This window comes from Archocentrus centrarchus, chromosome 13 (genome assembly GCF_007364275.1).
Source record: "Archocentrus centrarchus isolate MPI-CPG fArcCen1 chromosome 13, fArcCen1, whole genome shotgun sequence".
Taxonomy (NCBI): domain Eukaryota; kingdom Metazoa; phylum Chordata; class Actinopteri; order Cichliformes; family Cichlidae; genus Archocentrus; species Archocentrus centrarchus.
In genome coordinates, this window is record NC_044358.1 from 12833829 (window position 1) to 12853373 (window position 19545).

A 19545-nucleotide genomic window follows, 5' to 3' on the forward strand; every position below is an offset into this window, starting at 1 on the left:
AAAACACAAGCAGCAAAAGGACCAAATCCACTCAGAAGAACTGACTGACTAACAAGACACAGGTGAGAACAATCAACCACAAACAATCACACAGGTGGGAAACGGAGCCACGACGCACAACAGGAAAAGCAATCACCAAATAATACAGGAAGTGGAAACCAGGAAGTCTTTGTGCAGAGACTACTGCAGGCGACTCCTTCATCAACAGCTGGAGAAAGAAGTCACATCTCCTTTAAAATCAGCCTTTTTTGAGCAGTGATGCATGATGGGAGATATCTGCGCCAGTTAAAATCAGTCACCACTGTCCTCTTCTCTGGTTGGATACTCCCTGTTCAAACCTCCTGAGCCTCCTCCTCCTGAGATCCTCAGTCTCCTCCGGGTCATGTGTGGTTTCTCTCTGCCTGGTTCGTCCTAAAGAAATAACATTGTTGCACTTTTTTCCATTAATGTGGCTCCTGTGTATCATGTAGTTTATCAAAGGAACTGAAGCATTTGTCATGTCTGAGTCTTGCCTGGATTATTCAGACTGCGTCTGATCGCCAGCTCTATCTGCTCTTCCTCCGTCAGTCCTGCGATGAAGCTTTCAGAATAATCAGACGTGGGATCCTCTGCAGGTCGAGGCTCTTCACCGTGTGCCCGTCTGGTCCCGCTGTAGCCTGGAGTCACACATGCAGACCATCAAGGTTAACCTTTGAGTTTCATTTAAAAAAGGCAGTAATAAAAAAGGCAGTTTCTGTTAATCCATAACACACAGCTCCCACCTATCTATCAATCAATCAATCAATCAATCAGGTTTGGTGTAGCACCATTCCTGCAGGGTCAGTTCAGAGTTCTTCAGAGATGAGTGACACGCTGATAATAAGACAGCAAAATGTAACAAACAATATTCACTGATAAATCATTTAAAATCAATTAGAAACATTAAAGCAGTGAAATTCCATTGAAACTGAGTGTAAATCAAAATACAATTAAAAACAATTAAAACATAAAAAATAAAAATATATAAATAAAAACAAAGTGAGGCTGGATAAGATAGAGTGGAGCAAAAAAGAAACAAATGCACAATAATCATAAACTGTAATCCGTGAATAAAACAAAACAATGAAGAGAGTAAATAAAATAAGTGATGTGTGCAGAGCGGATTCAGCCAGGCTGCAGAGGCTCAGACCCCCCCCCCCCAGAATCCAAACCTCTGGTACCCAATGAAGCGCTGCTTCTGTCACCAAACTGCCAACCTCAGCAGATGTTATCAGCTGTATTATTCCATAATCTATCAAACAGGGTATTTTTATGTTTTCTAAAACGTTGTACCTGAAGAGCTGTAGTAGGAATGCTGGCGTGGAGAAGCTCTGTCTGAGGACAGCACGTCTGATGGGAGGGAGAGGAGAGCACTTTGATATTGAAGATTCACACATGCACAAACACAACATGCTGTAATCACAAACACTGACTTACTGATTATAATGTGTAAACATTATTTTTGCATAAATAATAAATTCATTCACACACAAACTGAGAAAGCAGCATTCAGACCTGCACACGCCTCCATGATGGTCCTCAGTGGACCCACAGTGTAGAGCAGTCCCACCAGGATACCTGCCAGGTGGCCGACCAAAGAGGTGCTAAAGGAGAGCAGCGGGAAACACATTATTCCATACGGTGATCCGCGTGTTGCTCCCATGATCATAAAACATCAGTTTCAGATCAAATTCTGCTGCCTTCACATCGAAGCTCCATAATCTGCTGAGACCGGAGCAGCATCTCACCCAGGATAGATCAGATAGATGAGCACCAGCTCCGCCCAGCTGGCCAAGCGATTGGACACCCGAATATTCATCACGTAGGTCACGCCCCCGGGGTTGAAGTGGTTACTGACGACCTTCAGAGCAAACAGGACACCTGCAAACAGGTGTGGTTATACAACGTTTTCCATATGAATTTCATCATTTCTGTTGGGTGTTATTTTCATCATCACTGAGCATCGTCTGGTCAGCCGCCGTGACCGTGACTTACTGAGATTCATGACTCCCAGCTAGCATTCATGTTCAGGATCGTTATTAAGACACGTACCAAAGGTTCTGAGAAAGCCTGACTTCATTTAAATTTGGCATTCAGACACTTTATTATCTGATCGAGTTCAGCTGTGTTTTTGTCCCCCTGGTGTCTCCACTCTGCCCTCATTACCTCCTGTGTACAAATAGCCACAGTCTCCCCTTTATCAGGCTGCCTGTGCCTGTTTGTCCTCTGGCACTCAGAAAGACTTTGATAGATTTTTCTAGACTTTAGAGTCTCCAGTGAATAAAGGGTGGCTTTTGTTGAATTTTGCCTCCAGAGTCCTGTTTTTGGGTCCTTCTGCTGCAGCCATAACATCAAGCACATCTAGACAGCTTCCAGCATTTTAAATCTCTTCCTGGAATTCCCATTTGGACAATCTGGAAGTTTCCAGGTGAAGAGTTTTTTTTTTTTTTTAAGGAAAGACAACTGCCAAAATTTTACAGTATACTTACAAAATTCATATTTAATCATTTCTAAGAATTAATGCTGATAATTTTGGTTCACAGGTACCTGTAGTGTTTATTAGACATAATCTAACACCTTCTTCTTCTTGAATCACTCATACTGTTGGTAATTTGTACCCGAGAAGCCGACAACACACTCTCTGCTCAAAGACTGCATGTGCCCCAATAATGGATCCGAAGGATCAGCATCCTCCATGAGTTTAATCATCAGCGCCTGCAGCAGCAGGTAGACCAATCCGGTGAGCAGAAAGAAGACCGACAGCAGGTACAGGAACCAGCCTCCGCCCAGGCGGCGCTCCAGCCGGACGCCTTTCCACAGGAAGGATGCCATGTTGAAGTACAGGTGCCACTCATCAATGTGGTGCAGGGGGGACAGGAGGAGGCGCCGCCACTCTTTGTTATGGTACACCAGACCGAGGCTCATGCAGGCCTGGACACAAAGCAAAAACAAGTGTGTTCTGCAAAAACTGTAACAGAGCAAACACTCAGGGTAACAGAGCTGAGAATGTGACAGCAGGCTACAGAGAAGTCGAATATTCAGCCTTCAGCCTGCCGCATTATGCTCCTGATACTTTGGCAGGAGCCTTTTGGAGATTATTGTCCTGCTACATGATGAGCTGTGCATGAATGTGAAGAATGCTCCTGCACACCTTTCATCACTGCATTCATCAGCAGTAAAACACAGTTTGTCAGTGCTGTTAGCAGCCAGCGGTGTGGGCTCTTTTTATTTTAATCCACAGTTTCCTCTTTCAGATGCTAAATCAGCCAATAAGAGTCTGCCCTGTTTCTGTTTAAAGCTTTTTCTATGTTGTCCTCAGAAACTCCTTTCACCATTAAATGCAGGAAACATGCTTATCTACAACCAGCAAAGAGGTTTTTGCTTATTAAACCAGCTGTGTGATTTTGAAGAAAGTGCAGTTTAAGATGTAATCATTACACAAGACTTTCTGTTCACAAACTAATTATAAAATGTCAGAGTCGGGTACAGTTTACACAAATGTGCAGTACAGGGCTGATTATGGGATGTTACAGTCCAGTGAAAATGATCCTTTCTGCTTCCATAAATTAAGATGGCACAGAGCAGCTGGTGTTAATCAAATGCAGGAGGAGGCCTCTGCTCAACGTGGCAGCACAGCTCAAGTGTAAAAAGCTGCATCTGAACAGAAGCCTTCTGGAACAGATGAGACCAAAGTGCAGATGTTTGTCCATCATGCACACCAGCACATCTGGAGAAACTCAAACACCTGCTGTCAGCACGGGGGTGGAGGGCTGAGGATTTGGGCCCCCTGCGGTCCCTGAGTGGACCATGAACTCCTCTGTATACCAAAGTATTCCACAGTCACTGTGAGCACATCTGTCCCACAGCTGAAGCTTTGAGTCATGCTACAGGACAGTGATCCCGAGCACAGCAGCAAATCTACAACAGAAAACCTGAAAAAGAAAATGAGCTTGCTGCTGCAACATCCCAGAGTACAGACCTCTGACTGAAGGGCTGTGGAGGGACTTGAAGAGCGCTGTGCATAAATCAGTGCTGTAAAGGAGGAAAATTCCTCCACAGTGATGTGAGAGATGGATAAACTCAGACAGGTCGTGTCATTGCTGCTGAAGGCGGTTCTACAAGCTGCTGGATTATGGGGTGCACTCGGTTCTTCTCAGGACTTTTACAGCAGCACCCTCCCAGGGTCAAATTATTCCCTTCAGGTACGATCAGGTGCTTTCTACACTGACAGATCCCTCCGGCTTAAAACCAAGACATTGTGCTTTAGTGTCTTACTCAGTGCTTTATTTCTGAATGAGTGTGAACCAGAATGCATGGTGGGCTGAACACTTACAGTCCGGGCTGTGGCTTAGAGACTAGAAACAAGTGGAACCCCTTACCAGCTTATTTCCATGGCACAGCTTATCATACCACTCTTATTAAATTTATAATGTTACAGTGGGGAGTTACCTTCAATGGTGGAGCAGCTGGAAACACAAACAGGTACACGTTGAATCCCAGGACAGCCAGGGTGATGGCTGGGATATTCCCCGGACCCTCCTGGAACAGCTGGACAAGCAGGAGCAGGAGACCCACCTGGAAACCCCTCTGCATGCTGAAAGCAGAGGGGTTAAAGGAACAGTTCGACATTTTTCAAAGACTTTTATTTCTGCACAGTTAGAGCCATCCATTTTCCTCTGCTCATCCAGTTCAGTGTCCATGCATGACTTTGGACTGTGGGAGGAAGCTGGAATACCTGGACAGAACCCACTCAAGCAGGAGAACACAGAACATGCTACTGTGAGGCATCAGTGTTAACCACTGCACCACTGTGCTGCTTTAGAGTTGATGAGGAGATCAAACCTGCTCACGTGTATACAGGGAACACAAAGCTGTCGCCAACAAAGTGCTACATTAGCTTAGCATAAAACCAGGTCCCAGATGGAAACATGAGCTGAGCTCTGCTCTGGATGATTCACAGGTTTGCTTGTGTCAGACTGTTGCTTACCTGAAGTATCAGGTTCTCCTGGGAACTCCTCCTGGTTTTTACCTGGTGGATGTTCACACAGGCCTGCATAGAAAGCAATAGCAATCATGTTTCTGCAATCACAAAGAAATAACATGCAGCACTGAGGTGCTGCTGCAAACTGTGGTCCTGCCTGAGGAGGTCAGCAGTGCCGGAGAAGAATGTGAGGGACACACATGAGGACAGAAAGGCACTGAGAAAAATTAAAAATACTGGATAAAGGATGATGATGATGGAGCTGCCAGGCAGGAGGAAAAGAGGGAGAGCACAGAGGAGGTTCATGGACATGCAGAGGGTTGGTGTGACAGAGAAGGATGTTGAGAAAGGGTGAGGTGAGGCAGATGCTCTGCTGTGGCGCCCCCTAAAGGCAGCAGCTGAAAGAAGAAGAACATTGAAGTGATCCTTTCATTTGAGTGCCTTTAAAAGTGACACGAGCCTAAATAATTGTTGGGCAGGTTAGTTTCAGTACTCAGGACTCTGATGGCAACAAAATCCACCTGTAAGCACCTGTGACACCCCCCCCCCACACACACACACACACACGTAACACGTTTTGATGTGGGTTTCATTTTCAGTACTATTTCTACCACAGTACCTGGAGTCTTTGCTTTATTCCTGGTAACTGCTCCTGAATCTCACACTGAGCGGGTTCCACAGGCAGGAGCTGCAAAGAAGAAACATTTACAAAGGCAGGAAATAAAAGAAGGAAAAGAACACGTCATTTTTCTGCAATAACAAGCAGAAAAATGCACAGATAATATAAAAGAGTACAAGAATTAAATAAAAAAACTGTGCAAAAGCAGAATTGGTGCAATTCAACTGCAGGAATAAAGAGTTGAGTTCAGTGGGCAGAGCTCCGAGGATCATGTGCCACAGCCTGAAAAACCTCAGACATGTTCCTGCACCCTCAGGTGGGTGCGCAGAACAATCAGTGTGAGACTGGAAAACCTAAGTAAGCAAAGTGATCTGTTTACAGCTTGATAACCTGATATAACATGGTAATAACTGAGCTTTAGCGGGCAAAGATGCTCGTTCTTTTTACCTCACTTTCTTTCAGGGTCACACCCAAACTTTCACTCATTCACACAATGAAAACTTTAATCTGCTTTTGTTGATGTAAATTAAGCTATTGTTTTTTGTTTTGTTTTGTATTGTTTTTTAAGCAGTCTTAATGCACTTAAATACACGACCACGGCATTAGGATCTCCTCCTCTTCCTCATTCTTTCTCTTTTAGTAACAATCAGCTCCCTGATTAATCTGATTAATCACAAACTTACAGGTCATCTGAGCCCCTCTGAGGATGCGGTTGTGGATCTTGGGTCAGGAACACATCAGCGGACTTCTTCCTGAGGGTGACCGACAGTCCGCGTCTGTGGGTCGGTCTGCGCCTCCCAGACAAGCGGGAGGAGACTCGAAACAGAAACCTCAGAGCGGAATGAGCCGCATTCCTGCCATAAATAAACTAGTCACGTTGTTCGTAATTAACAGTTTTATTATATTTATCAGCTTCTCCAACACTTCGATGCCCCACTGCACAGGCAACCGCGTCCTCCGCGTCTCCGGGCCGTATTATACCAAAAACTGATTGCCTGCAAAAAAGTGATTTCCAGTGTTTCCCAAAAAATGACTTGTTGACCAATAATCTGTGAAACATATGTCAAACATTTCTCTCATGAATGATATCAATTCATTTTGAGGGAGAAACAGCATTTCTGTCAAAGCTGCAGTCCGTTTTTGGTAAAGTGACTTTTATTCTTCACCAGGGTACAAACTGTCATTAAAAATACTTTTAAAAGAGAAATCTGACCAAGAGGGCAGCAGAAATCACAACAAAATAACATCACAGCTCAGAAGGTTTTTACCGTCTCATCCTGAGTCAGTGTGCCTCTGCACACAGACACCAAAAAACAGCAAACAGAAAGATTATGCTATACATTATTTTAGCAGCACGCACACGACAATAATTACACCTGTGCTCTGTGTGAGAGCGCACACGCCAGGCGCGCACACAGGTGGGCTAATTCAGTATGACACCAGAAAACCTGTTTATCTATATCATATATATTCATACGATAAAAGCTCAATCTGTGTGTGTGTGTTTAAGAACAAGTCATTTCTTCATTTTATATATAAGCCCTTCATAAATCCTGTGCGCCAGTATATTTACTATAAGCAAAGAAAAAACATAAAAAAAAAAAGGAAATCCCTTTTTGACTCAACACCGGAAACCTGAAAACTGTCACCGTGTTTTGTGTACATACAGCGCTCGTACTGCATCTCTTCGTGGCGTTGGCCGGACTTTTCTTTGGCACCGAGGGGGACAGCCTTTTGAGACTTTTTGAGACAGCCGACAGCGAGTTTGGCAACAGTGCCGACCGCCGATCGCCAGATTACACACAGATATAGAGCCAGCAAAAATAGGCCAGGAAAATGTAGAATAAAATCCATCATAGTTTCCTGCGGTTTACTGTGGACGGTTTCCATTTTTGGAACAATGCTGCCACTTCTTGTTGAATTTATCTCCAGCAGCTTTGGCTGCTTTGAACACCTGCTGCTCCGCACTCACAGCTTGTTCCCGTCTAATATCGTCAGTAGATGTCACGGTTGTGGGTCGGTGGCCCAGGGTTTGAGTTCCTTTTCGTTTAATTACTTCTTAGATCCTCTGATTGTTTTGGTTAGGCTTTCTGTTAGTTTATTTGTTATTCAGGGTTTCTTGTGTTTGGTTTGGGTGTTTTGTTCCACTTCCTGGTTTTATTTTGTTAGTGTCGTGTTCCTTGTGTGTTGTATTCAGTTTGGCTTCCCCTTGTCTCATCTGCCTAATTATGGTCAGCTGTTTTCCCACCTGTTGTCGCTCCCCTCATTAACCCTTGTGTATTTATTGTCTGCTCTTGTCTTTATCTTTTGTCGGGTCCTGAGTCTCCGTACGTTAGCTAACATTCTGTGCTGAGTGTTTTATATTTTTGAGTTTCTAGTTTTCAAGTCCTTTCGTAAAACTGTCCTGTCCAGCTTAATCCCTTGTGTTTATTTGGTTAAATAAAGTTATTGTATAATTCATCTCTTGCCCGCGTTCTGCTTTGACGTCCTCCCTGCCCTGCCTGCAGCACCCAGCCGTGACAGTAGAGTCATTTTGTGAATTGATGATGGCCTATTTTAGATGAGACCTTTGAACTGATCTGCCATATGCTGCAGACCACGCAATGGTGCAGTGGTGTGGATGCCTCGGCCATCAGGGGTCAGACGGCAGTGCTCAAATTACACAAACCGACCGACATTTTCTAACTATTTGAAAAGTGTGTGCTGGGTGTTAACCCCCCGTCCCTCTGTCGCACGCTTTGTACGTTCTGGAAAATGTTGATATTTGTGAAGCGTCCCTTATTTGTGACTCCAAGATTTCTCACAGTGTTACTGGAGGCCAAAGTAATGCCATCCAGAGTAAGTATCTGGTTGGACGCCATGTTTCTAAGATTTGATCTGACTATAGAAGCAGGAAATTAGAGGTCATCCAGGCCTTAATGTCTTTAAGACATTCCTGCAGCTTAACTAATTGATGTGTGTCATCTGGCTTCATTGATAGGTAAAGCTGAGTATCATCTGCATAACAATGAAAATTTATGCAATGCTTTCTAATAATACTGCCTAAGGGAAGCATGTATAATGTAAATAGAATTGGTCCTAGCACAGAACCCTGTGGAACTGCATAATTAACTGCAATAAAATATAATGGTCAGCAGTATTGAGCCCTACCATCCAGTTTGTGAAATGAAAAGAGAAATAAGACCATAAACAACTTGGACTGGTTTAATCCACCTCAGAGCACCTCATCTTTCACCAACAAAAAAGCACTGCACTATTGGTACATCTCAGAGGGTTCTTCTTTCTCAGGAAGTCACATGAAGAGTAACAGATTACATCTCTCACAGCATCTGACCAACCGGCTGCTCTATAAAGTCACTTATTACTCTTTTTTTAGACATATGATGGAATGCTGATAAGTGAATGCTGAGAAATTAGAATGAATTTAACTTTTATTTCAGACCATCTGATTAAAACTGTCACTAATTTTCATACTTTTATTTTTTGCCACTCTCGAGCAAACGGATCAGATATACTCTATCTTTAATTTTTGGATGCTCAGCCAGTAAAAACAAGCATATATACAATTTTTAACAAATCATAAATGTGACAATATCAGAAAATAATTTTGATCCTGGGATCAAAAGGAGACCTTTCATATGCTATAATATATTCTGAGCAGCCGCCTCTCCCACATGGTGATATGAGCGTCATGTGTGAGCGGTGTGGCGAGCAGGATGGATCCAAACGCAGAACTCCAGACACAAAACTGAACTTAAAAGGTGATTTTATTGTAGATTAAGTGAAGGTAAATGCAGATGAATGGCACTGAAACAAAAACGCAAACTGACCAGATAACAGAACAAAACCACACCTTCATGAGGGAGGACACGACAAGGAACGGAGCAAACACAGGGGCTTAAACACACACAGGAGGTAATGCTGGGAAACAAGAAACAGCTGGGAACACAGGTGAACAGAATCTAACAAATTAAACAGGGGAAGCAAAACTAGACATGACACGCACTGGACTATCAAACTAAAACAGGAAGTAAACCAAGACACAAATGCAGACTAAACACAACATGAGGAAATAACATAGACAAGAGGCCAGTAACTAATAAACGCTGAACACTGAGACGGAGAAAGACAAGAACAGGATACAAAACCCTAACTGCACTCAAACATAACAAACTGAAGACCAACATGAAAGAAACCAAATGACATAATCAGAGATATAACAAAACATAACCAAAAGAACACAAAACACTGGGCCACCGGCCCGGATCATGACAGCGAGCCTTGAAGGTTTACTGAAGACGCACTTTTTGAAGTTTTCTGCAGTGGATGATGAAAAAACAGTTCCAACAGCCGAAGTACCAACACTGCTTTCTGTCACTGCAAATCATAGACGTGAACATGGTGCAGCTTTGCTGTATATAAAAATAATGCACATTAAAAGTACAAGATTTCACCAACATGAAGGTAACTTTTTGTGTGGCTTCTTTAAATACCCCACAGTTACTGCAGAAAGAAATCAGCTGATCCTGAGGGGGAACCTTTTAGATTTAGAGCTCACTCTCCTGTACAGTGTCAGCCTTAATATTACTCTTGTTTACCGATGTTTTAATATTTGATCTATTTTTGTTTTTAGTCTTTTACTAAAATGTTCTTTTTTTTGGTAAAAAGGTTGGTAACATCCACACGTGAAGCAGACAGACCGCCTGACACTGAGCCCAGTGCTTCAAAGTGTTCGCTGATGATGTGATAAAGAGGTCACTTTCCTCCTCCAACCACAAACAGGAAGCTTATGAAGCAAGCAGCGTCTGTGTTTGTAGCACTCAGGAGGAGACCTCTGAGCAGGATGGCTGCAGTCACACAGCTCTGCTTCTCCCTGCTGTTCACGCTCATCAGCAACATTCGTGCAGAAGAACTGATCGTCGTAATGGAGGAAGGAGGCTCTTTGGAATCAGAGTTCCCCAATCGAAGCAGCTCCTGCATAACTTCCAAACTTGTTGGTGAAGATCGTCTCGTCCTGTTGAACATCTCCGACCGCTGGAGCAGAAACTTCACAGTACATGAAAATTGGACAGGACGACTCTCAGTTTCTGTGACATCACACGGTTCTTCTTCAGTCACTCTCCACAACCTGACCCACTCGGACTCTGGCCTGTACCGAGATGTGTGCTGGACCGAGGGCAACGTGACGTATGAGAGGAAAACCAGCCTGACTGTGTGCAGCACAGTAAGTAAGGAAACACCTCAGATTACAAGACATGAAGCAACAGTGGAGGTACGATGTAACGGAGCAGGTGAGAATCTGATGGCCCAGTGGATCAAATATGACTTCACGTATGACAAAGACATACAGGTGAAAGTTTTAAATGATAGCACGACTTTGGAGGTGGCCCGTTTGGAGGAAAGCTTCCTGGAGGTGAAGAACACGTCACTTCTTCATGTATTCGACAAACTGCAAACACTTTACATCTGCCTGCTGAAGGACCAGCAGCAGTGTGTGAGCAGCCATTCTGTACGTTTGGCCAAAGCAGCAACAACAGTCCATGCCTCGGTGGGAGAGCCAGCTGTGCTGCAGTGTCCCCGCACTGATCTCATTCATGACCAGCCCCCACTTTGGTGGAAGTGGGAAAGTCACTCCAAAGCTTTCCGAGAAGTTGGTCGAAACTACTCGCTGCAGTTTCCATCGCTGATGCTAAATGACTCAGGTTGGTACCACTGCGCAGGTCGAACCATTAAACAGTGGTACTGGTTTGTGGTGTGCCCCAAAGCAGGTCCACCTGCAGTGGAGGTCTTCTCAGAGGGAGAGGAAGTCACTGTCAGATGCACAGCTGAGACTATATGGTTTTCTATGAGCTGGTTCGTTAAGTCAATCCAAACAGAAGCCAGAGTCACTGAAGTTAGTGAGCTTATTGAACACCAAAGCAGAATGATCGTTTCCAACGATACCCTGGTAATCTCTAATGTCTCCCTGCGAGATGCAGGAGAGTATTGGTGTGCTCATTTGGAGTCAGACGATCTCTGTGTGTCAGCAGCAAAGACTGTTCTCATCTACAGAGAGCCCTTTGGGGTTTACTCGACCTTCTACAGAGTCAGGTGGATCCTGCTCAGCGGCCTGCAGCTGATGCTTGGTGCTGCTGTGCTCTGTGTGATCCAGAAAAGCAGGAGAGGAGAGCGGCTCTCAGCCCAGACTGAACACACTTAATAATCATCATCATCTGTATTATTATTATTATTATTATGGGTGGAGGTGGTGTAGCTGTAGTTGTTGCATATGAACAAAGTTTTCAATTATTTTTCATTAGTTTATTTTATTTTACTTACTGAAAAATGAAAACAATTTAAGAGTCTTTATATTAATATAATTTCAGTTTATAAAACAATAATAATGCCTATGAGTGGTGACTTCAAATCATAAATAAAAATATTGTTACAAATATCCAGCTGCGCTCTGACCTGATTGGACGGCTCGGCCTGTGTTTATAGTTTAACTCTTTGATCTGTTCCATCCTTTGACTCATATCCTGTTTATTTGTGCTCATATTTTATTTCACATATAATGACTGTGATTATTTAGCATTTTATCCATGTATTATTGATGTATCTGTCAGTGCTGTCAGAGGATAACTTCTAATATTCTTCTGTTTCATCAGTCAGTGATCAGCTCCATCTGGAATCAATGTTAGAAAGCTTATTTATCAGTTATTCATTCAGATGTGGATCATTATCAGATCTCTTGGAAAATGTATTTTGTTGTTGTGTTTCAGAGCAGCTTCATTAGAGCAGCATTTTTATATTGTTTTAACTCTTTAATAATTAATATTTGCATTTCAGACTGTCCTGATGTGGCAGTCTGAAACATTATTGTGTGATGCAGCAAACACTTCACTGCTGTTTCTGTTCTCCAGTTCAGTGACGAATCCTTTCTGAATAAATCAGTCAGAATCTGATCTAACAGGCTGTGTTTGGCTGCTCTTCTCTGATTGGCTCCGTGCTGACTTTAATCTTCAATAAACTCACAGTCCTCATATTTCAGTGCAGGATTTAGAGTAAGTCAGTAAACTGGATTAGAGCTCCTCAACTTTGATTTCAAATGTAGTTTATTTCAGGGCTCATACACACTGGAACATCCTTCATGAAAGGAGAAAATCCCATCCTATAATTCATAGCGACAGACCATCAGACCATTCGTGACATCAATCCACATAATAAACAGGTCATGTAAATTATCACTGTAACTGTAGTTTACATTTCATGCCATAACCTGCTTATGTGTTTTGAGTAGATATAAATAAGACATATTTAATTGTATCGGCTATAGGACAGATGAAAGGGTTCATCCAGAGGAGAACCTGAACTCTGTGTGGAAAAGCTGATCCGATGTGCAGAAGAACATTAGTTACCATCAGATCATGAGTCGTGCCTGCGTTTTGTGTCGGCTGACATTTCACTGACAGAAGTCGTGCTCTGTGTGCACGCTGCTGAGGAAAAGCAGCTCGCTCCAGCTCATTTCTGCTCTGCCTCAGTCAAATCCAGAGGAGCAGGAATGAGCTGGGCTGGCCTCTAAAGGCTCAGCATGAGGACTGCAGAGTTGTAGGCCAGCACTGTGGGGTGGCTGTAGCTCAGTAGGTAGAGCAGGTCACCTACTGGTCGGAAGGTCAGCGGTTCGATTCCTGGCTACTCCAGGCTACATGCCAATGTATCCTTGGGCAAGATACTTGACCCCAAGTTGCTCTCCGACCGTATGAATGTGTGTGAATGTTAGTCAATTAAAAGCACTTAGCTTAGTAGAAACATGGAAGTGCTTGTATGAATGTGAGTGCATGGGTAAATGTAAACATGTTGTGTAAGCGCTTTGAGTGCTCTGACTGAGTAAAAAAGCGCTATATAAGAGCTAGTTCATTTACCACTGCACCATCCACACAAAGTGCTGATAATGAAATGAAAGTCCTCGCTTGGCCAGGTCATGTTTGTAAATGAGAACTGGTTCTCAAACATTTTACCTGGTAAAATAAAGGTTAAATAAAATTAAATAAATAAAATGCACTGGTGAAATAACCCCCTCCTAAAAATAAATACTCCAAGTAGCAGTGGTCGCAGCCATGATTTTTTTTTTTTTTTTGCAGTAAATTGTGTGCCACAGAATTTGTAATTCACGTTTGCGCCACTCCTTTAAATCTTCTCCCCCTGAATCGAAACTCTTCCTACAAGGCCAGCTGCAAGGATCTTCCTGACTGCAGCTTTCACTCCCAAACTGACCCCGCGCAGCTTCGGGACATCAGGACGCTGCTGCAGGAAATCCGGCTCTTAAAGTTCCCTTTTCTTTAAAATTCCAACCTCTTTTTTCACAGGCTGCTCTCGTTTGAATCGCCTGCATGAAACAACAGGGTTACAGCAGTCGATGCGCAGTATGTAGTCCATCTTCCATCATTGTAGTTTTCCACACGGCGGACGTCCTACGTTAAGGAGATTAGTGTAAACTCGTTCGGATTCTTCTCCTTTCCTAAGCCCTTATCAGTTCTCCAACCCGCCTTTCCTTGGGTCAAGGAAAAGCAGTTAGCAAAAGGAGATAGGAGGGACTTTAGGAACGTATCCTGGGAGTTCTCGTTAGAAGTTCTGTGTTGTCGCGATACTTCAGCATAACGTCACGTTAACTTCAGTGTTTTCAGGGTTTGTCACGCCTGCGTTCGCACGGAAAACAACCTGGTCCCGGTGCTGCTAATCCGGTTGAAGAAGCGTTATATCGCGGCCACCGTCTTCCAGCCTGCTGTCAAACACTGATTCAGCGCCGAGAAGTTATCCCGGGATAAATAAGCCGGCTTTGTGGCGCCAAATAGGCCACGCAGCTCCGCGTTTTCACCGGTTTCTGGTTCCTTTCCGTCCCAACGGACCGAGGACTATGGTGTTACTGAAAAACCTCCATCCTCCCACCGAGGGAGTGAGACATGCCCAGGCCGAGACCACGGCGGTGATGGACGGCCAGCGGCTCGGCTGCGGCACACTCTACGTCGCAGAAACGTAAGTGGTGCACGTGGCGCGTGTTTTGCTCTGTAGCTCGCGGGTCTGGGGGTCAGGCTCGTGCTTAGTGGGTTTCCTGTCAGGCTTTCACGCGCACTTTATTGGAAATCACATCAATTGACATAATCGATACGGGAACAAACGTCCGCGCCACGCGCTGCAAGCACTTCCGGAGCAGACTCTTTCAAAATACTACGTGGAAACGAAAGTCCTCGTTTAAAGCCAACATTAAATACATGCTTATTTTATTGTTTATGTGCAGTTTTCTGTGTTGTACTTGTACATAAACCGGATCAGGTTGGTTTGTTTTTGTCTCGATGCGCCTCAGACTCGGTAATATTCAAAGGCAGCTTTAATTCATATTTTCTTTCTTGTTTTCTTATTTAATTTTTCTTTTCCTTATTTATGTACTTTTTATTTATGTTTATTTTCTTATTTCTTTTCCTCTTTTTCCCATGTTTTTCTGTTCTTTCCTGTTCTCGTTCTTCTTCCCTATTATCATGACGATAATAATATATGCTCATGTGTGCATTTTTCTTAAGCTGACAAAACTGCAGAAAAACAAAAAAACAGCAATAAGCTGATCATAAGAGGAAAGCTTGTGTGTAAAGTCTGATTTGGTCCTTGTTATGGAGCTCCCATGCTGCTGCAGTGGGTTCCATGTTCCCTCATTACCAAGCACCTTTAATGGACTCTAATTGCATCAGAAACAGAGCAGTCGCAGTGATTGCTCTTACCTGACCGTAGGTTTTACATATGCTAAAGTAATAGTCTGTTGTAGCCACCACAGGCTGTTAGTTGATTCTCAGATAACAAGCTTGTGAGAGAAGTTTAACCATAATGTGACACATCTGCAGTTAAAAACAGCCCATTTTCTTTGTGTCAGGCGCCTGTCGTGGTTTGACAGCTCAGGATTGGGTTTCTCTCTGGAGTATCCCTCCATCGGTCTGCACGCCATCTCCAGAGACGTCAGCGCGTACCCACAGGAACACCTCTACATCATGGTCAACGGCAAACTCAACAGTGAGGCGAAGGCGATGCTTACATTCTGACTTTGAGTCTGTTTTTATTTGTTTATCGTGTGGCTTTCAGTCTTTGGGGTGGTTGAAGTGTGTTTGAGCTGTTGCGTAGTGCTGAAGCTGTTTGTTGGTCACAGCCGGGTTCTCGTGTTTCCTCACAGATGAGAGCGAGGCAGAAATGGCAGAGAGAGGAGCCGCTGATGAAGACGATGACGGCAGCAGTGATGGCGGCGATGATGATGAAGAAGGGGCGATCACAGAAATTCGATTTGTGCCCAGTGACAAGGCGTCATGTGAGTGACTGAGGAAGAAACTTCATAGCATACTGTTTAATTAGTCCAGTTATTGGTCTGGCCTGTAATCGGGGTCAGTATTTAGCATTTTTATGAGTTGTGGTATTTGGTAAAATTGATTTATTTTTTCCAGATAAACATAGATTCCCTCTGCAGAGAGATGCTTTTCTCTCTCTGTGGTCCAGTGCAATGTCCCGCCTACAGAACCGTCTGATTGGTTACTGCGATGTTGAAATGACAGCGGGAGGTAGTTTAGCATCAAACTTGTTGGTTTGTGTGTTTTGCTCGCAGTGGAGTCCATGTTCTCAGCAATGTGCGAGTGCCAGGCGCTGCATCCCGACCCCGAGGATGAGGACTCGGACAACGACTTTGAAGGAGAGGAATACGACGTGGAAGAAGCCGGTGAGACAAAACACTAAGACAAACATGCAGAATGCACGTGGCTCAAAATGGCCCAAAAAATGAGAAACGTACCCGATTTAAATCTGGGATCGTCTTCTCGTGCACACATTTCCCCGGGAGGAGTCCCGTCCTGACCATGTGCCTCAGTTCGTCCTCCATCCTCCTCCCATTTAAGCCTGCTTCCTTCTGATTAGCTGTGTCTGACAAACAGAAGGTTTGAGTAGCCGTATTGGGGAGATTATACAGACCTGGGGTATAAAGTAATCTTGTAAGTCAGAGTGTAAGTAATCCTCACAAGGATTACTTGTTAATATGCTGACCTCATTATTTGCACATTTGGCTGTTTATTAAAATAATAATTATAATTTAAATAATTATAACCAAACAGGTCCAGTTCAGATTTTTTACTTTGTACAGTTGTTGTTTGCACTGAATGAAAAGTCTTCTTCTTCTCTCCTTCTGGCCGTCGCCGTCCTGGACTGACTGCAGAGGCAGGTAAGATCAAAGGAGCTGGAACACCTCCTTCATGCACTCAGCTTTCAGAACATCTATCACACTCTGATATACTGATGTATAATGAAAACACTGCATGCACAGGTCAAAGGTCGTGATTCCCACAGATTCATTCATTTGGTTTGTGGCAGTGAGGGTTGGAGAGGTGGAGGTAACGGTGCTGTTTGCAGGTCTACTTTGACATTAGATCAGTGAGCAGTAGCACCAGCTGCAGCCGAGGACCGCGGTCCTCATTGTTCTCTGCTGCCGTGGTGAGTTAGGTGTAGTACTCCAGCTCGTACTTGTACTTTAAGTATTTACATGTTATGCTTTCTGCTTTTACTCCACTACATGTTGGAAGCAATTATTGCAGCATGTACTACATACCATTCATCTTAAAGCTTTAATTACATATTATTTAATCAGATTGTTATTATAGATAAGCCTACTGATGTATAATATTTGCTCATCAGTAAATCAGTATTGATTCAATAACATCTATATGATTATGAAAACTCCTTTAACTTCAGGTACGTATATATTTTGATTATACAACCTGTGTTTGAATACTTTACTGTAGTAAAGTCTAAATACTTCTCTGCACTGTGCAAACAGTAAAAGTCCTTGCGCCAGTCGGTGAAGGTATATTGATCATATGGAGGATGTGATCCAGCCTGAGGATTTAAAAACCTGCTGCTGTTGTCTGTGTCTCACCTCCACCTGCTCAGAGCACGGTCACGCTGACATCCCGAGCTTCTACACCTGCGACGAGGGTCTGTCGGCGCTCACGCAGGAGGGCCAGGCCACACTGGAGAGGCTGGAGGGGATGTTGGCCCAGTCAGTGGCTCAGCAGTACCACATGGCTGGAGTCCGAACCGAGGAAACTAAGGCCGAGTTTGAAGGTCTGAGTCACACAAATCTCAGCCTGAGCTCTTTGTGTTTTACTTTTGCAGTTAATTCTAGCTTTTAGTGTTAAATCATGGCACACAAGGCACACTGACACCGATGTCACACGATTCCCAGCTGAGACTAAAAGATTCAAGAAAGGTGAAGTCACGTTAGCTGCTGCTCAGGTGGCTGATTCATCCAGTCTGTGTTGTAGGTGGGTCTACTTCTTACCTGGCAAAGCAACAGGATTGTGATGTGATTGTAGTCACATGTAAATCTGCCTCCTCACCTTCAGTCTGTGCACCAGGAACCAGACCCCCCCCCCCCCCCCCCCCCCCCCCCCCCCCCCAGCTGACCACTTAGCCTCTAATGAGGATCTACTAGCCATTAAGCTCGCAGCAGTGACAGTAGCCTGTACACAGCCACCTGTCCATCATCCTTTTTGATAGCCTCAGTGTTACTGTTTGGAGCCAGCCTTGACCACAGCAGCACAAACAGAGCAGAGGTCCAGCTCAGTGACTCCAGCTAGCAGCTTCACCTGTGTGGCACAGATCACAGCAGGCAGGGCTCTAACTTTAAGCTTTAGTAAAATGATCCAGTAAGATTTAAATAGTGTAGTAAGTCTGTGACCCCCCCCCTTCATCCACAGACTAAAACTTGGCAGTGGCCTCTTTTTTCTTAAAACAAGCTGAGAAACGAGGGTCCACTGACTGCTGTGCCCTGAGCTTCTGTCTTTACATACAGGAAATATAAATATGTCACATTTTTTTCAAAATGTGTGAAATCTGCAGTGAAATTTAAGTGTGTGTGTGTTGCTGTGGGCAGATGGCATGGAGGTGGATGCAGCAGCGATGGAGGCCGGTCAGTTTGACGATGCTGACGTGGAGCACTGGTAGGTCTCAGTGTGTCGTTACAGAGAGGAGGAGCTCCAGCAGCAGTAACGATGCTGGTGATTCTGTACCTGCAGTCTTTATGTCCTGATTACCTCTAACATCAGAACTAATTTACATCATGCTTCAAAAATAAGCATGTTTACAAGTTTAATGGCTGCAAACGATCGTGTGACAGTCGTTTGGGTCAGAGTGCAGATTAACCAGTTAAACACGGCTTCCTGTTTCTCTGCAGTAAATGTTAAAGCTCAGGCTGGCACAGCTGGCGTCTTATTGTTCATGTGTTTTCTGACTCTGTAGATGGAAATCATCTCTGCAGCCAGTCGCAGCAGCAGTGTTGCATCGTGGGATTGAAGACGAGGACCGCAGCACTTGTTTAAAGCTCTCACTCTCTCTGTGTCGAACCTTTTCTCCTCTCTGCAGTCTTACGGAGCGTGCTCCATCTGCTCTGCTGCTTCCTGTCCATTCTTTGATAAAGCTCGTTTGTATGCAGGCAGTTGTGTCCTGCTGACCCTGTGTTTGAAACATCAACACCCAGTTTGTGTTTGTTTTGTACTTAAAGACCAATTTAATATTTGATGTTTCTGCTGAGGACAGTGGGTGTTTGTATTTGTCAATAAACAAATAGTTTTTGTATCAGTTGGATTGTTTCTTCCTTCCTGGCAGCCACAGACGGCCGAATGTGGATGAGATGAGATCATCCTGAGCTGTTTATATTTCAGAGATTTTTATCAAGTGTTCGTCTTCACTCCTGTTTCTGCAGCTTTGGAGCATCTTTGCATGGTTTTTAGGGAGAACAGTAAAGTTATGAAGCACCTTTCACAGACAGACACGATGAGCTGTATGACAGTAACACAATACAAGGCAACAATCTGACTGTGAGGCTGAAATCGAAGCCTGCGGGGCGTCCAGTAAGAAGCTGAAGTGCTAC

The 19545-nt window shown here is 44.0% G+C and overlaps 2 protein-coding genes across 4 annotated transcripts; one reads left to right on the top strand and one right to left on the bottom strand.

Moving 5' to 3' along the window:
• Positions 1–23: 23 nt before the first annotated feature.
• On the bottom strand, positions 24–6422 carry LOC115791026 (rhomboid-related protein 4-like). Of its 2 annotated transcripts, XM_030745108.1 has the most exons (10): positions 6302–6422; positions 5619–5687; positions 5006–5068; positions 4468–4612; positions 2637–2949; positions 1767–1899; positions 1534–1622; positions 1312–1368; positions 513–656; positions 24–411 (listed from the first exon to the last, which is right to left on the bottom strand). In XM_030745108.1, exons 4-10 carry the CDS (start codon positions 4609–4611, stop codon positions 296–298), a joined length of 996 nt encoding a protein of 331 aa, XP_030600968.1. In that variant the 5' UTR covers position 4612; positions 5006–5068; positions 5619–5687; positions 6302–6422; the 3' UTR covers positions 24–295. The 2 variants fall into 2 exon arrangements, with proteins under 2 accessions (XP_030600968.1, XP_030600967.1); XM_030745107.1 differs by lacking the exons at positions 5006–5068; positions 5619–5687; positions 6302–6422 and having other exon boundaries at positions 4468–4661.
• Positions 6423–14233: 7811 nt separating this feature from the next.
• clns1a (chloride channel, nucleotide-sensitive, 1A) lies at positions 14234–19250 on the top strand. 2 transcript variants are annotated; one of them, XM_030745297.1, is made up of 8 exons: positions 14237–14630; positions 15517–15653; positions 15811–15942; positions 16234–16344; positions 16834–16839; positions 17565–17738; positions 18550–18616; positions 18915–19250. In XM_030745297.1, coding segments are annotated over exons 1-8 (747 nt in total). In that variant the 5' UTR covers positions 14237–14511; the 3' UTR covers positions 18916–19250. The 2 variants fall into 2 exon arrangements, with proteins under 2 accessions (XP_030601156.1, XP_030601157.1); XM_030745296.1 differs by lacking the exon at positions 18915–19250 and having other exon boundaries at positions 14234–14630; positions 18550–18620.
• Positions 19251–19545: the final 295 nt, after the last annotated feature.